General features: G+C 45.2%; 1 protein-coding gene across 1 annotated transcript; it reads left to right on the top strand.

The window, feature by feature from the left end:
- The first annotated feature begins 17322 nt into the window (after window positions 1-17322).
- Window positions 17323-17787, top strand: LOC143176446 (uncharacterized). Its single transcript, XM_076374157.1, has one exon. It carries the CDS (start codon window positions 17323-17325, stop codon window positions 17785-17787), a length of 465 nt encoding a protein of 154 aa, XP_076230272.1.
- The last annotated feature ends 292 nt before the right edge of the window (window positions 17788-18079 follow it).

Raw genomic sequence — 18079 nt, 5'->3', positions numbered from 1 at the left:
TCCAATCTTCAATCGTGCGGACATGGTGATCGGTGAATTTCCTGTTTCTTTTTTCTTTTTGGCCACATACTTGGTTGTGCGAACGCGGTGTTGTGATCTATGTGTATATTTGTTTTGGCGATGAGGCGACGACCATACAAGGACAACGGTGATTTTTGGTATTTAACCGTTGTTCCAAACATACGTGCTGATACTTAAACTTTAAAAATCTTTATCTTCGCATTTGACACTTTTTTTTCGCAACCTAACCGCTGTTTTTTTTTCTTACCGAGAATCACATAATTTATCTTGTACGTTAAATATGACTAGCATTTTCATTCATTGCATTGCCACAACTTGACTAGCGGAGATAATTGATAACGTTTGACCTGCGAACTTTGTGTCGCCCCGTCGTACCACGAGACAGATGCAACGTTCAGATAAATGCTCGTTTACAAGAGGTTATATAGACTTGAGCCCCATTCGGTGCCAGTCAGTTGCAAAGTTATAACTATAATATGAACATATGAAGTAAATACGGTGGTGTTACGAATAACGTGGTGGACCTAAAAAAAAATGGAGCTGAATAACTACAGATACGACGTCGACGGTACCGATTTGCCAACTTCCGTGTCATCGTTCAGGCACGATACGATAGAAAATGTGCCTTCCGTGTCGATTTATGATACTTCGTTGATGTTGAACTGTTCGCCGGAACCATGGAACAATATGTGTTACGTTAATAACAACGAACCTCAAAACAGCGGTGGCACAAGCTACGATCGTGATACCACGAAAGATGCTACGAATTCGATGCTCGGTTACGATGGTATGGTTGTCGACGAATTTCGAGCGGATGTAACGTTCAAACCGACTGACGCCACCGTGGTTACCACCGCCGCCGCTGCCGCCGCCGCCGCCGCTGCCACTACCACGAAGAAAACAACGGCAAAAAACAGTGAATCTTTCGTCAACGAATTAACCTACACCGATCTGAGTAATTCGGTACAATGTATCCAACGGTCGGAGAATGTGCAAAGCGTAAAGCCCACAGTAGGATCTCGGTCGATGGAACAACAACATGGGAACCAGCAGCAAGATACGCTGGAAAAAGCATTGTTTCGCGAAACGATGGACACGTTGTCGCGGATAATCGACGAAGATTTACCAATGTTCAACGAGCAGCAGCAGTTCATCGATCCGTACTTGCCGAGATCCGATCGATTGATACAATTTGCTTTTTCGGCCGGTACGTCTGCTGTTCCGTTGACCGACTTTTCGGCCGGTACGGCTGCTGTTCCGTTGGCGGACTCTAATCGTAACGACAGCGCGTCACTCGCTTCTTCGGCTACCAATACGTGGCCGCTCGTCACCGCTGCTAGTGATAACGTGTCGTTTGCTTTATCGACCAATACGGAATTTGGTCGCGGTGGGACGACGCATCGACCACGACGATCACAACGATCGACGCAATCGTCACGGGGAATCGAATCGTCGGCAAGATGCACGGAGCAACGTTCCGGTGAACAACAAAAGTATTTTATTACATCGCCGAAACAACCACCGACGGAACTACGAAGTTATTACGCGTCTCAGCGCTCGCGACAGCAGTCGCAACGTCCGCCGGAACAACAAACGAGATGTTTGCCAAAGGTTCGTTCCGTGGATATCGTGAGTTTACCGTTTTCGCGAGCTAACAACAATATGCGATCGATGCAGGAGAGGACCGTTACCTCTATCGGCAACACTTTCGACACGAAACCTAACAACAATATGCGATCGATGCAGGAGAGGACCGTTACCTCTATCGGCAACACTTTCGACACGAAACCTAACAACAATATGCGATCGATGCAGGAGAGGACCGTTACCTCTATCGGCAACACTTTCGACACGAAACCGTCAATGTCGTGCGGTACCACCAGGACGGGAAATCGTACTGAAAGCAATTCATCAACCATAAATATATCGACGAAATCTCAATTCATACCTACGTTAGGTCATGGTTGGTTGGTGTTCTATCCAGATCGTCACGCTGATCTACAGAATTTGAATCAGGTGAGAAAAAAAGTAATTTGCACGTCCGAAACATAGCGAGATTACCAGTTTTTATCTTTTATCTTTTTATTTCGCATCCGAATTGTTTTAATCGTGCAAAATCTCGTCACGCTGATCTACAGAATTTGAATCTGGTGAGAAAAAATAATTTGCAGGATCATCAGCACCAGCACTCAACGTTGTTCGAATCTGGCGAGAAAAAAAAGATAATATTCAATCTATTTTATTTTTCATTTTTTTTTAAAAATGTTTTCATATAAATATTCAAATCGTTCAATGAATCAATGAATATTCAACGTTGTTCGAATCGGGTGAGAAAAAAAAGATAATATTCAATCTATTTTATTTTTCATTTTTTTTGTTTTTTTTTAAAATGTTTTCATATAAATATTCAAATCGTTTAATGAATCAATGAATATTCAATCTATTTTATTTTTCATTTTTTTTTAAAATGCTTGCATAATAAATGCTTGCATAAATGCTTGCATATAAATATTCAATCTCCTTTACCTTTCGTTTCTCGCGTTTGACGTCACAGATAATCGGTCTAATGACAATTTCTGTTTTTTTTGTTTCTTTCGTGTTTAGCCGCTCTCGTTTGGATTTCCACGAGATAAACAAAATGCCTGCAATCAGGCAGCGGTTGGCTCCTATCCTCACAATTACCATGGGTTTCAACAACAGCAACAACTACAACAGCCGTTTTCACATGACAACTATAGTCGTTATTTTAACGACAAATTACCGTCGAAAGGATCGCAACCTGTGTATCAATCGACGCGTATCGAACGAACAAACCGAAATCATTGTAGTGCTGGGGGTCCGCGACTGCAGCCACAAAATTCTCTGGATACGTTCGATTGTCGCGTGACGACAAACTATGACAACGCGTTACCGCAGAATTATCGGGAAGAAGTAAGAAACGATCCGACGAACCTTGTGACACACTACGATAACGCCTATAACGTCTTACCGCAAAAATTTCCGAATTATCGAGAAACAGTGGACAACGATTCGACGAAGGTTCAAACGCCAGTGTCTGTCGCGTCGAATCGGTTGCTTTTCAACGATAATAGACGGACAATCTCGTGTGGTCCATTATCGCGTAATTCGTCGTCTTCGTCCACTTTAACCGCGTCCGAGATCTCTTTGCCGTCGGACGAAATCGATAAGACGTACGTGAACAGCCCGATTAACGAGACGTTGACCGAACTGTTGAATTTCCCATTGACCACCGTGACGTCGTCGACGATGACAACTACGACAACGATGACGTCCATGTTGACGAGCATCGCGACGAGCCATGACAGGTTCGACGCAAACGACGAAATTGCTAGGGGAACCGCGACGACGACCACGACAACCACCGCTGTTGATCGTATCGTTGACGACGACAATCAAACCATTTGGCTGACGGCTTGCGATTTCGACGGTATCGACTTGTTACCTGGTTTCTCGGTGCCGGTAGCGCCCATAGATGCTGGTGTGGCAAAAATCGGAAACATCTCGCCAGTCGTGTTTACGGACCGTGTGCCGGTAAGCGAAACTCTCGGTGAAGACAAAGAGGTTTGTTCGTTCGACAATCGGAGCGTTCGCGTCGATTACCCACCTCAGAGCGGTCCTAGCAGCAGTGTTACGAGTAACCGTCAGGTTTACATCATCGACAAGTCGTCCGAGGACAACGCAAAACTACCGCATGACGAGAACCTTCCACGGTTGCCGAACAGTTCTGCGCTTGACTCGGTGCCGGTGAGTTATTCGAACGACACAGTTAAAGCCGATAGTAGTAATAGTAATAGAACGTATAGTGGTAACGTCATGGTGGTGCCGGAACAGTCGGACGAACGATCGAAGCGCTGCAAAAAAAGTGTAAATACGTGTAGTAACATCGAAACGAGTTGTCTGTACGAGTATTATCATGCTATAGGAGAAATGCTATCCGCGGAAGCGGTCGACGCTTCGGACGGGAAAAATCCGCCACGATCGTCGTCGTCGTCATCGTCGCGTAGTATCGTTGTCGCGGCCGACGACCCGAAATCCGACACAGTTGTAGATTTTCAAACAACTTTGGACCAAGGAGCGGAGTTGTTTGTCACCTCGACGAATTCCACCACGATGGCTTGTATCGCGGTTGCCGCCGAATCCACCGTCGCGAACACCGATACTGAACTCGATTCGAATACCGCGGCGTTAGGTGTGGTAGATCATCGCGATAGCAGGGTGTCCGTTGAATCGTCGACCGGGACAAAAGAGCCGTCGAGTAATCTCGTTAGCATCGCGACCGCGCCTGCTGTACAGTGCGATCGTGACAATTCTACTGATGAGTCATTTATGCTATCATCCTTCTCCGTGTTGCCAACCGCGTCGAAACAACACGCGACGACGAAGCAGCGTAACGATAACAGTGAGAATCGCGTTAGCGACGACGATGGTCGTCAGCGTCGTCGTCGTGGTAATTGCTCGATAATCGATCGAATGCCCGGTGAATCGTCGACGATGGGCAGGAGACGGATGAACGATGATAACGACAACGAGGACAAGTGCGACGGGTTGCTTTCTCGCTCGATCACGATAAACGATATCAGGGTTGTTGGAGGAAAAAGGAAAAGAAGTTTCTCTATCAACGGGGAAACGATTCGTAACGATCACGAAGCGTCCTACGAATCTACTACTAATTATTGTCCTAGTCGTCGTCGTCGTAGTCGTAGACAAGACGAATATTCGTCTCTGGTCGATTCGTTCAACCGCGACGAGGTCGTATCAGCGGAGACAAACGAAGCGCACGTAGGCAATAGTAGTGGAGGTGGTGATAGTGGTAGTGGTAGTGGTGATGGTGGTGGTGGTGGTGGTGGTGGTGGTTATTGTAACGATGGTGTAGAGGGAACAGAAGCAACGTTAGCAGCCGTGACGAATAATGCATCGACGGCCAATAACAGCCGTCTCGATAACGATCATCGGATTAAATTTACGGATAACCTTTCGTTTTTCTCGTCCGTATCGTGGAATCGTTACAACACTCGAACCGCGAAGAAACGCGTGCAACAATTGCGTCAGTTGAGACGAGACGCTGCGTCCAGACGACACGGTTCATCACGGAATCGTAAATCTTCGTGGCGCTCGTGGTGCAAACGGAACGTGTTCATTGGTCGTTTCTTTCGCGACAAACCAACGTCATTTACCCTCTCCGCCGTCGACGATCATAATAGCTCTACTGTTCAAAACACGTCCATCATTGTTCCGACTATCTTGCCACCCGTGAGAGATACGACCGCTGCTGCAGTAAGCGTAGCATCCGCTGACGTCACGGAAGTCACTGATACTACTACCACCATTACTGCCACTCGTATTACTGCCGCTACAGCTACTCCATCGAACAACGACGTTACTACTGCGGGTAGCGGGTTCGACTCGAAAGATTGTAGAAACGGTAAGCGAACGGGGAATTGTACAACTGTGGCTTCTACGTGCGTACGACGAAACTCGAAACGAAAATTACAACATGGCTATAACGAGTATAGTCCACGGTATAGGCGCAATTCATGTGACGCTGCTGACCATGAAAAACGCGATAAAAATTATCCAACGTTTTATCGTCGTCAAATTCGTGGTCGATCAACAGACCACTGTGACGATGACCATGAAAAACGCGATAAAAATTATCCGACGTTTTATCGTCGTCAAATTTGTGGTGGATCGCGTTACAACACAGACCACGATAAATCTTGTGAAAATGATCCTAGCAGCAATTACGAAATGATCGGAGATCGCAACAGTACGACGACGATTGAGCTACCAGTTGGTCGATCCGTGAATTCGCCTGCAGACGATCCACCGTCGAAGCGTCAATCTATCGAGCGTCAAAACTCTTCTCTCGAGTCGCGATCGCAGAAATTCTCGTCCGCTCGAACTCGCCGTATCGTTGTTGACGAAAACCGTGACGCATTGTCGTTACTCGCGGAAATATCGTCTAAGTCTCCGCCGTTACCGTCGTCGTCGTCGTCATCGTCGTCGGTCTCGTTGCCAAAAACTTCGTCTTTTGGTGTTTCAGCTCGACGACACAGCGTCGCCGTAGTTGCAACCGCAACGGAATCGTTGTTCGTCGAACGCAAAATACCGCGCCGAGCATCGAGCCACGATGTGTTCGCCTGTACAACGTCTGTTGAATCGTCGATAAACGCGTCGCCGCATCTATCATCACCGTTATCACTGCAAATAACCAAATCGTTACCATCGTTACTATCACCATTCACGCTGCTCTCCTCCGCATCATCGTCGGAATCGTTGCAGCGGCAAGAACGATCGAAGATCGCAGTTTCGGATTATCATTATCGAAATCGCTCGAACAACGACGATAACGACAACGAACACGATCACGGCAGGGAGACGCGTAAAATGGCGAACAACGAAACACTCGTCGATGAATTTCGTCGCAGCCGGTCATCGTCGGTCGTGATCGCTACTAATACTGGGATCGTTGGTTCTTCGCGTGTCGTCGCGTCGAAGAAGAGCGTTTATTGGAAGAAAATCATGAAAGATCGTCCACCAGCGATGATATTTAACAACAACAACCCCGGGCCCGATATCGTGAAAGATGACGATGCGCTATCGGTACTTGACAATAACATCGGGTCCGATATCGTGAAAGACGACGGTGCTCTGTCGATACTTAACAACAACAACAACAACACCGGCTCCGATAACGTTGCGCCAGATCGATATGATCCGTCCGACGTGGTGGATTCGAGCGTTGCATCTTCGATCGAACGAAAAAATCACCGTGATACTACATTGACGGAGATCGACGCGTACGTTTCACCGAAAGCATTAGCGCATCGATACCGCCACCATGAATCGTCGGTCGTTACGGTTACCGATGATCGTGAACGTTCGTCGTCGTCACACGGTCGGATAGACGACCATGTAGAGGTCGCAAATAAGGAGCGTGTACGCGTGATTCGTCAACGTCCGCGCGAACAATCATTCGGTACGTCGGACATCGTGAAACGTCCGTGTCGACGTGGCGAGTCACTGGAGAATACTATTGATGACGTCGTTACGGATCAGCAGGACGAATCGCTCGATAATATGGACATTGTAAAGAGTCAGAGTAGTCGGTGTCCGGTCGGTGAACATACCGACGAGAAGAACAGCGACGACAATGAACCTCGTCTATATCAGCCTCACAAGTCAACCGAAATAATAATGGATATCGACGAGAAGAATAATGACAAGCACAGCGACTATCAGCCTCACGAATCCACCGAAATAATGGATATCGATACCGACGAGAAGAACGGTGACCGACAGAGCGGCTATCGGTCTCACGAGTCCACCCGCGAATCGTTCGAAAATACAAACATCGAAAGGTCGAATGAAATTACTACCACCGAAAGTCAATGTCAGCCTGACAACGATTCGTTCGAGGATCATGAACACTGCGTTGAACAACAATTCTCAGAAGTGTCTACTACACCATTCGAGATCCGACCAGACGAACATCTATATCGTGACGCATCCGAACCGTCGTCACCAACGAAATCGATAGCTTCCACCGGCTCGGTCTCGGTGTGCAGCGGCGGAAACGCTGCAGTCTCCAACGAATCGTGTCACCAGCCTTCGTATCGGATTAATCGTAAACGCAGATCGAGCGCCTGTAATGGTGCTACTGAACCCACGAAGACCAATGACAATAGCCAGTCTTCGGATCGGATCAATCGTAAACGTAGATCTAGTACTTGTAGCAGTACTCATAGTACGACCAGTAACAGTAATTTTTTGACGCTGAACAATCTGATACGCAGTCAGGCCACAGAGTTCAACAAATATTTGGACTTGAACGAAATCTGTGATAATCTGTACGCTCGGCATGTGGAATTTCTCTCGTGTAAATTGGACAAGGCCCGATGCCAAGCGATGTCGAAAGTTCTGCGACGCGATCGCTTCCGACTGAAGCAGTTGATAGTTTTGATGCTGGACATCGTGAATATACTGGTTCTCTATGTCAATTGGGAGGACGAACAGGTACAACGGTGGTTGCGCGTCACCGAATATCGCCGACGAAAAGGTCAAAACGCCGCCACGAGTATCTCGATCGCGACGGATCGTGGAGGACGAGAAAAAGTGATCGACGACAAGCGAAACAATCGTAGAACGGTGAACGACGAACAACACACGGCGATGCCACCACCTTCTTCGTCGACGTCCGGACGGCGACAAATCACAGCCTCGACAACCGTGAATTCCTTCGATAAAATACGCTTACAGACTCGTTACATGCCCGGCGAGAATGCGCCATTATTTTCCACCTACAAAATCGACGACAATATTCCGTTGAGTACGCGCAATCGCGACTACGACGATCAAATCGTCATCGCGGTGAATCGTCTGTTGGCCACGCTGAAAGCCGAAGCGGTTCGCAATCCGTTCGTGTCGAACACCAATGAGCGCGCGATCTTCAAGTCGATATCCCTCGAACACGAGTACATCTTTCCCGTGAGATCGATTCTGATGCCGATAAAACTGTATGTTCGAAAATACCTGCGAAACTGTATCTACGCCGTCGATTCCGGAGAGGAGGGTCGTGAGCTCAATAACGACCCGTCGTCATCGTCTTCGGGTCCCGTCTCGTCGCTGCCGGGCGGTAATCAAGAGGATGAGAATTCCCGTGACTCTACCATCACCACTATATCGACGAAATACAGAAGAAGCACGACAACGAACGATCGACGTTTGATCTGTTGGCGAAAAGAGTTCGAAAAATTCTACTACACCACCAACTATTTGCTCATCATTAACTACAAGTTTCGTCTGTATCGCTTACACTGTAAAATTCTGCTCTGTTTGTTGTCTCGTCGCGGGAAAACAAACGGGATCGGAGTGCAAAAACCTATGACGGGTTTCGAGCTGCTACCGGCCGGTTTATGTTGGCGAAGAACTAATCAACCGAGATATCGTTACGTTTTTCCGTCTATTCTGAAAGAAGCGCAACAACAGCCACAATCGCAACACGAAGAACAACAACACGGACAACAGGATTGTAACAATCACGATACTAAGAGTACGCGATCGCGACGTGCCAAGAATCGCGAGACGAACGAAATGAGGAACGACAAAGCGAAAAAAACCTACATCGAACTGATCGTCGAACGAACGAAAAGATTCTTCGATCATCTGATGAATACCGCTTTACAAGATGATTACGATCATTGTCGCGTGGGTAAAGACACTTATCCGCAGTTTATCGCACGATTAAATCGCGGTGAGTTCGATCCCGTACAATCCGAACATTCCGACGGTGCGGAGGAAAAGATGCTACATTCGCAGAAGACGAAGGAACTAGTGGTGCAGCTTGTAAGATTGGAACACAGCCTGGACGTGGAAGATGCCGCAGAGATTGTAACGGAACGACAAGAACAGCACGACGACGATACTCGTCTACAACATGTAGTCGTGCCGGAACTCGTGGAAGGACAAAAAGAATCGTGTTACAACGAGGATACACGATTATCGACGAACGAGTCGTCGGATCAGGTTTTACGTCTGACCGGAGAACAACAACGACGCGACTACGACGAAAAGCCTCGACGTTTATCGCACACTGAAGCATCCGATGGATCGCAACGTCATGCGAATAGATCATCGAATGGTAAAACTCATTGCTTTCTCTGTTATCGCTTTCTTTTTCGGTCTTTTTCTTTTATCATATTTTCTTGTTTTTTTTCTTCTTTCTTTCTAATATTGTCTTTTTTTTCTCTCCTCTCCACAGAAATCTCAGAATCGCTCATCGACGCACCCGAACGATATAACGACCAAGGAGCAATCGATACGGAGAATATAACGGAAAATATACTACAAACTTCCGCGAGCGGAGAATCGCTCATCGACGCACCCGAACGATATAACGACCAAGGAGTAATCGATACGGAGAATATAACGGAAAATATAATACAAACTTCCGCGAGCGATCACGTTAACTCGCCTCCTTCGCGAGACGATGATGCCATTGATGTAGTAATTGCCGCACAACGCACGGAATCGAAAACTCTGGACGACTACGAGGTTAATGGCAACAACGTGGATAATAATCATGGCGAAAGCGATGTTAGCGGTGAGGCCAGTGCTAATGAGGACAGCGATGCAGATGACGATGATGATGTTGATAATGATGATGATGATGATGATGGTAATAACGGTAATGCAGACGACAGCGATGACAACGCGTCTACTGACAACCATTTAGACGATAATGTCAACGTTTGTTCGGTAACGAAAACAAAAAAAAGCGGGTCTGACGATCGGTCCTTTCTCGAAGCCATGGAATCGAACACCTCTCGTCCGTGTCGGGAAACAGCTACCACGCCCGTACCACTGTACCGTTCACAGTTGGACGAACTCGAGAAACGTATGCATCATCATATGTCGCTGATAAACATTCTCAAAAATGTAACGCCTGTCAATGATGGAATGCATGGTGCAACATCTGGTGGAGCCATTTCGATCGAAAAGCGAACGAACGATCGGTATAGTAATCTGGAGAAACAGTTATTGAGATCGTTCTTCTTCAACTTTAACGTTACGCGACAGCTGGAGATTATATCGAATGTTCACGAACTGGATTACTTGTAAGTTTACTTTGGTAGTTCACTGTGAAATTGTTCGTAATCGTCTCTCTCTTTCTCTCTCTACGATTTTATGTTTACGTTATTTTTCTCTCTTTGTGTTGCAGGTTCTACGATTTGGAACGTTTGTACTACCGGTCGATCGCTGCATCGTAATAGCGTGGTATGCATCGAATTTGGAGCGTTCATGCTTAGATCGTAATGATTTGAGTATTTTTTTTGCGACGTTAACGATCAAAGTTTAGACTTTAAGCGTTAAATACTATTATTAATTTTAATTTTGTTTGTAAGTGTATATATATATGTGTGTTTGTGTGTGTGTGTGTGTGTGTGTGTGTGTGTGTGTGTGTGTGTGTGTGTTTATATTGAAGCCGTTCCGCTATTGAAGCTATTACTCGGTTAATTTTGTTAATTTACTCTATGTGTATGCGTGTGTTCATATGAAGCCTTTCCGGATTGAATTGCGATATGGTTAATTTTGTTAATTTACTCTATGTGTATGCGTGTGTTCATATGAGGCCTTTTCGGCTTGAATTGCGATAACATATCATTGTATACCGGTATGGGTAACTGTGTTACTTGACATAATAAAGAGGCGAATCAAAATATAATATATGCGGGTTTTTTTTCTCTCCGGAGCGAGAAGGAGGAGGTTTATGTGTAATTAAAGAGACGAGCGTTTTTTTTCTCAAAAATCGTTTATTAAACTCCGGAGCGAGAAGGATGAGGTTTATGTGTAATTTTTTTCTCAAGAATCATTTATTAAACTTCGGAGCGAGGTACAGCGAGAAGGATGAGGTTTATGTGTAATTTTTTTCTCAAGAATCATTTATTAAACTTCGGAGCGAGGTACATTCGTAATAAAGAGGCGAATCAGAATCGTTTATTGTTGAACTCATAGACCCGTATAGACGCGCAAATACCAACGTCTAAGAACTCATAGACCCATATAGACGCGCAAATACCAACGTCTAAACAGCGTAACCTCGTCGCGAGAACAGTGATATATCAACGGTGACGAAGACGAGGACTGTTTAGCGATCGTATGGAGATTGCATTGTTGCCGAGACTTGTCACCGGCATTGTCATCGTTGTCGCGACCAGCCTGGGTGGTGTTATTTATTAAAGACACCATCGTGGACGGTCCCAAATGCTTGTACTGATGGCTGGTAATCAACGTGTTGAATTTTGGACATCCGATCGCTTCGAGATTGAAACTGACGATCCCCATAGACTCGAGAAGCGACGCCTCGAGATTGCCGCCTTTGTAGCCGACCACGATGTCATGGAGCGAATGCGTGCTTCGCGACAAGAAGGTGAGAAGACGAGCGGCAATCATCTCCTGACCGTAAACGTCTTCCGGTGTGTCGAGAAACGGGATACCGTGAACGTTGTTGCTGACGAAATTAACCGTTTTCTTTTGACAATCGGATAACTGCTCGTATGCCACGTCCAGACGGAAACGTTCGTAATACAACGTACCTGTGCACATCTCGATCAACGATAACTCTTTACAGAGGAAAATGCCATTCACTATGAATCCATCCATATCGAGAATGTGCGTCACGCGAGCGTACGATTGACGATAAATCATTCGATCAAAATATTTACAACGACATTCGTCGCCAGCGTCAACGGACGACGGATAGCATCGGTTACAAGAAAAACGAACGGTTTCCGCCTCTGTAACGTTAATCGATCTACCGTCCTCTTGACCATAGTAATAATCGCCGTAGTCGTATCGTTGACAAGCCAAAGGAGTGATATCGGTTTCTCTCAGATTACAGGCTTCGGCTGTTGACGTACCAGCGGCTTGCTTTTCAATCTCTTGTCGCTTTGCTGCATTCAAGCTATCCAGCGAACGCGCAGGCAATTCCGTATTCTCCGATTCCGTGGTATATATCGCAGCGTTCACGTTTTGTGGGGAATTGCCGGTATTGTTCATATAGCTTTTCATATCGTCCGTTGCGCGGGTACGGTAACTAGACGACGAAAAGTTTTCTGCTATGTTCGTGTAAGGATTCCGTTGTCGCGCTGAGTGTAATACGACAAAGTTGGTTGTCGTTGAATGTCCCTGACCACCACAGCAACCACCACCACTACCACCACCACCACCGTCGACGAGGATGAAACGCGATTTCGAACAGGTAGACCACTGTCTGCAAATACGAAGTGGCTGCAATTGCTCCACTAGTGCGATCCCATTGTTGTTCGGTTGTCTCGTGAAAACCGGTACTCGAAAGAGATACGGAAATGATTCTTCATTCAGCGTGGCAATACGTTGACTTATAATATCTTGGGCGTAGGGAAAAAACGAACGTTCCATGATATCGAATTGGTATTGTGTGTGTAGCTGTGGAGCAAAATTGATGTTTTTCTGTTATTTGTGAGAAAATTTATTGACACACACACACACACACACACACACACACACGCATACATTTTTTCATAAAAATCAGCGAAACATATTTACCATAATACCACATGCTCTGGTAAAAAAAAAGACACGCGATTAAAAAAAAATAAGCGAAAAATATTAACCATAATACTATCACTTCATAAGCCTCAGAACAAAGACAGGGTTGTAAATCAAAAGCTTTATACAGTGCACAAAACCAAACCGCTTATCGAACAAAGATACTAGACCACCTTGTCCCTATTTCTAGCCAAAACTGCTACTTATCAAAGCGTATATGCAATGCCTTTGACTCCCAGCCCACAGTCGCTAAAGAAAAAAAACAAAGGCAACAACAACAATAACAACAACAACAACAACAACAACTCTTCACCGTCTATTATTCAAGAACATTTATTTCGATTTTTTTCCACTCAAAAAAAAACTGTACAATGTTTTTTTTGACGCGTAAATATAACAAAAATCAATCGGTTAGTTAGTAATACATATCGAAGAAAACTGTCGCATCAGTTATCGATTGCTTATACAACTTGTATGTATCGTCGATAATAAACGATAAACATTGTCATGGAGGCGACAAGAAAGAGAATACTGTTCATGGAAAACCACCAAACTCCGACGAAATTATAGCAAGTCATCCAGAGTGTGAGCAGCAATAGATTGACGATACTTTTGCCATCCATGTAGAACCATTTGAACGCTTGGTCACTGTATCTCTTCCAGAAGCATTTACACCATTTCACGGAACGCGTAACAATGGTGGTGGTACGAGTAGTAGTAGTTCTGGTATTGATGCTCTCCTCGAATCGGTGGCACCGTGGCAAATAGCGTTGTGATTGCTGTAACTCTTGTTGTTGTTGTTGTTGTTGTTGTGATTGTGGTTGATAATAGTGATGATGATTGCGTTGACGAAACATCATCTCGGCGAGTAACGGTTGAACATTTCCACCGAGACCGGCCAGACAGATGCAAACGGTGAGAGCGGTGGCTGACGGATATTCCGTCAACTGCAGAATCAGGAAACAAACGCGCGACAGTATCACGCAAGCGTAGCTAATGATCGCGAATAGATAACGCTTCTCGTTTCGATGTATCTCGATTTCGACTCGATTGTTGCCGTATAAACGACGCAGGTAACGACGATGAATAACACGGAACGTATTGTAACCGATATTCACGAAGAACACGGTGACGAATAGGCCGATATGTATGTAAATTATATCGTACGTTATGTCGTAATTGAGGTAAACAACGGCGAAAGTGGTGAAAATCGGGAAATCGTAGTAGACACCGGCAAGGAAGAAAACGCAAGCCAAATTGCAGAGCCACGATCCAGATTTATCGTACATGAATCGCGACGCGTTCGATGAAACGTGAACGGCTGCGGTGCTGTTCGTTGCTGAGAAATCGTTCAATTCCATCGGAGATCGAGATTGGCACGACAAGGACGAAGCGGCGAAACGTGTTACGCAAAAACTGTACACGCTGACGAAGATGACGAATGTCATTATGGCAAGTAACAGTAGTTGGTATTGAAGACCAAAAATAATAACGTGGCGATAGAAATGGAAAAGCGGTAGTTTCAGTATCGACGGTAACAACGAAATAAAGAATTGCACGATCATCGTGTAGGAATCGTAACGTTTACCGAGCCAATACACGACCACCGAATAACGTACGTTCAGTGCGCGTAAGAAAAATATCAGGAAAAGTCGAGAGTCTCTCGGGTCGGGTGTATCGAAAGTAATCCAGGTCAGAATTGTAACGAGAAAACTCAGAAAGCACCAGATACTCGGTAGAAAGAATTTCTCGAGTACGCCGACGACAAGCATCTGAATGGACGCGATAGCCACCTCGTTAGCCACGAGTATCGAAGAAATTTGTTTGATGGTTCGATCGGTGTTGGCCGAGTCGATCATAACGTTCAACAACGCCGAATGATACGCGTCAACCTTCAAGATATCAAGAAACGTGAAGAAAGAGAATGCTACGAAAAAGACGTAGCGAAGCAATCGACTCTTCGATAATATCGCCTGCTCCAGATCGATCATCGCCTGGGTGACTTTACGCGAGAGAAAAGTCGAGTGGAATTTATGCATGGATCTCTTGAGAATATGGTACCATGCATAGTGACAGCAGGCGTTGATCCGATCGAAACGCTCGTTGTTAAGCCGATCGAACCTTGTCGTCGTGTTATTGGTTACGCTATCGTACGAGGACGAAGCGACAGTTGGAAGAAATAATCGATGACTGTCCATGTCGTTGGTATCGTTGCCGCGATTATTACGGGATCCGAACGAAATACCCACAACGTTCGATCTACCTGGACGAGTAGTATGAACAATGTTGAATCGGGAAAACGATTTGACGATCGGTGCCGATATGGATGGTCGATAAATAGACGGTGATGTAATTGTACGAAATAATCTTGGTTTTTCATGAACAACGTTTGTCGGAATTGCATCGCCATCAATAACATCTGCATCATCGACATCCGCGTTATTATGAGCGACATCGCGATTACCATGACCTGCCGTCATCATCGACGAAGAAGAAGCGAGTCCAACATCGTCATCGCGAATATCATGGCTCGACCCATCGACGAAAAAGCAATTTCAGTAACGTCTGTCTCGCCCCTCATAAGCACAGCATCGAAGACTGCACAGAGTTGTTAGTGATAGCGTCAATCCTAGGAGTAACAGCACACAAAGCTTGCCGATCGTTCGCATCGTCGGTAGAACCACCACCACGCGTCGCAGCCATTTTTTCGTTAATCGGTAATTTAGCTATTTTGCTGGCCATTACGTGCAGTCACGTATAGAACAATTTGTCCAATTGCGATCTGGCGTATCCGCTGCAACGGAAGCGTACCTGCAAGAAAAGGGAAAAAAAAATAAAACAAAATAAATGCACTGACGTTCACGAAGAAGTTGTTTCGTCACCAACTTGAATTTTACTCACTTGTGGAACGATGTGTACACGACTATCGAATGCACAATGGTAACAGCAACGACCGTTTACAAAAACCTTTGACTGGATATTGTCGGAAACCCCATTCAGCGGCGAACTTTATAGGATTGCCGGATGTTATAGCTCGTATGTTGCAACAACGGTGGGGATAGATGCAGACAAAGGTTGCGAGGCTGGTTCAACGGGGATATTCCGTAATATCGACATTGTTATCATAGAGACATTGGTAGGAGGATATCGCGCAGATGAGCGTTCATTGCTTAAGGGTGGTGGAGGGGCAACGACGTTATCGTAGACGAATTGATGATGATGATGATGATGATGATGATGAATATCCCTCGAGACAATGGGTAGTGGAGTAGGGGAACAAAAAAAACAATGGAATAGAAACACACACACACACACACACACGCACACACGCACACATGCACACAAAAAAAATAGATACAAAAACATATAGCAATGTAAATTAGAAACACACGCACGCATACACACGCACACATGCACACACAAAAAGGGAATCGACGAGAGTACTAAGACGAAAGAAAAAGTTATTCATATTTATTGGGTGATTATTCGCACTCGCTTGTCACGCACAACAAACGTGTAGAATTGAAATTAATTCGTATCAACACTCGTGAATGTTGCCTAGGGAAATTAGCTTGTATTGTTCGAATTCATAATGTTAATTAACAACATGTGAGCGGCTTTAATCGTTCGTGTACCGTAATTAATTCCATCGTTGACGGAGGTTAATTAAAGAGTTGAATTCGTCGTTTCGTGAACGATAAAAAGTATTTACGTTTATGTGAAAATAAAAAAAATAGGAAAACAGCAGTAAAGCAATGAGGCTAAAAAAAAGCGTTACATTTTAGCGTTTCACTTTTTATCAGTTATCCCTCATTTGTAAAACACTTTCGTGTTCAAAAGCGGAGAGAAAAATATTTTTGCTAACAAGCATCGCTTCCGGTTATTATAATTTGCATTTGTCTCCCACCCCCCACCATTTTCGTCTGTTTTCTTCTACTGACCGTGATCACGCGACAAAGGTCAAACAATTAACAGAATCAACGGGAACAGTGGGATTGTGTGTGTGTGTGTGTGTGTGTGTGTGGGTGTGTGTGGATACTAGTGTAGTATAGGTGGCGGGTATATAACCAATCATTTCGGGAACGCAACACCATACAAGTCGAGTCAGCTTGAAAGTTTACTACGCAAACACGATCTAACGGATTAAGTGGGAGAGCATCTAGTACGTGAATACAACAAAAGCTGGTTGAAATGCATCAAGGAAATGAATCGAGAAAAATACTCGTCAAGAGGCAAGGATGTAACGCTAGATTACCAACTCGATCGACCGCGCAAGCTGCCGGTCTGGATTTGTACGTCTCCAGAGAAACTCTACTGCCTGGTGGTACATTGATGCCGACTCGAGTACCCACCGACTTGTCCATCGAATTACCAAACGACACATACGGTCGTATCACTGGTCGTTCAAGCGCGAACATGAAAGGCATCCACGTGCTTGACGGTGTTATTGATCCAGATTATCGTGGCAATATCGACATGATGGTAGTTAACCTCACGGGCGAAGATGTGTTTCTCGAAGTGGGTCAACGTATCGGTCAATTGATCGTAGAGCTTATCGCGTATCCGTCATCGTTGAAGTCAGCAGCTTGGACGAACTGTCGGACACGCAACGCGGAACAAAGGGATTCGGTGGTTCTGGGCGATAATAGACGATAGATTTCAGCAGCTCGGACGAACTTTCGAAAACGCAACGCGAAAAAAAAACGGCAACATGCGAATCTGTTATGATAGAAAATGTTTACTTCGCGTCAATTTCGCTGGGTTGTTAACACACGTATCTGATTGTAAACGAGTATAGTGGAAAATAAATATTTGTTAGAAAGAAAGAATAAATGCGCTTTATTTTGAAAATTGTTCTACAGTCCCACTATCCTTCGTTAAAACGCTATCAAAACGAACGGAACGAATAAAAGATATTCTCGTCTTGATTTCTAAACACTTGCATACA

The sequence above is a fragment of the Nomia melanderi genome, unplaced genomic scaffold, assembly GCF_051020985.1.
Source record: "Nomia melanderi isolate GNS246 unplaced genomic scaffold, iyNomMela1 scaffold0549, whole genome shotgun sequence".
Lineage (NCBI taxonomy): Eukaryota > Metazoa > Arthropoda > Insecta > Hymenoptera > Halictidae > Nomia > Nomia melanderi.
This window is presented reverse-complemented; position numbering and strand designations above follow the sequence as displayed.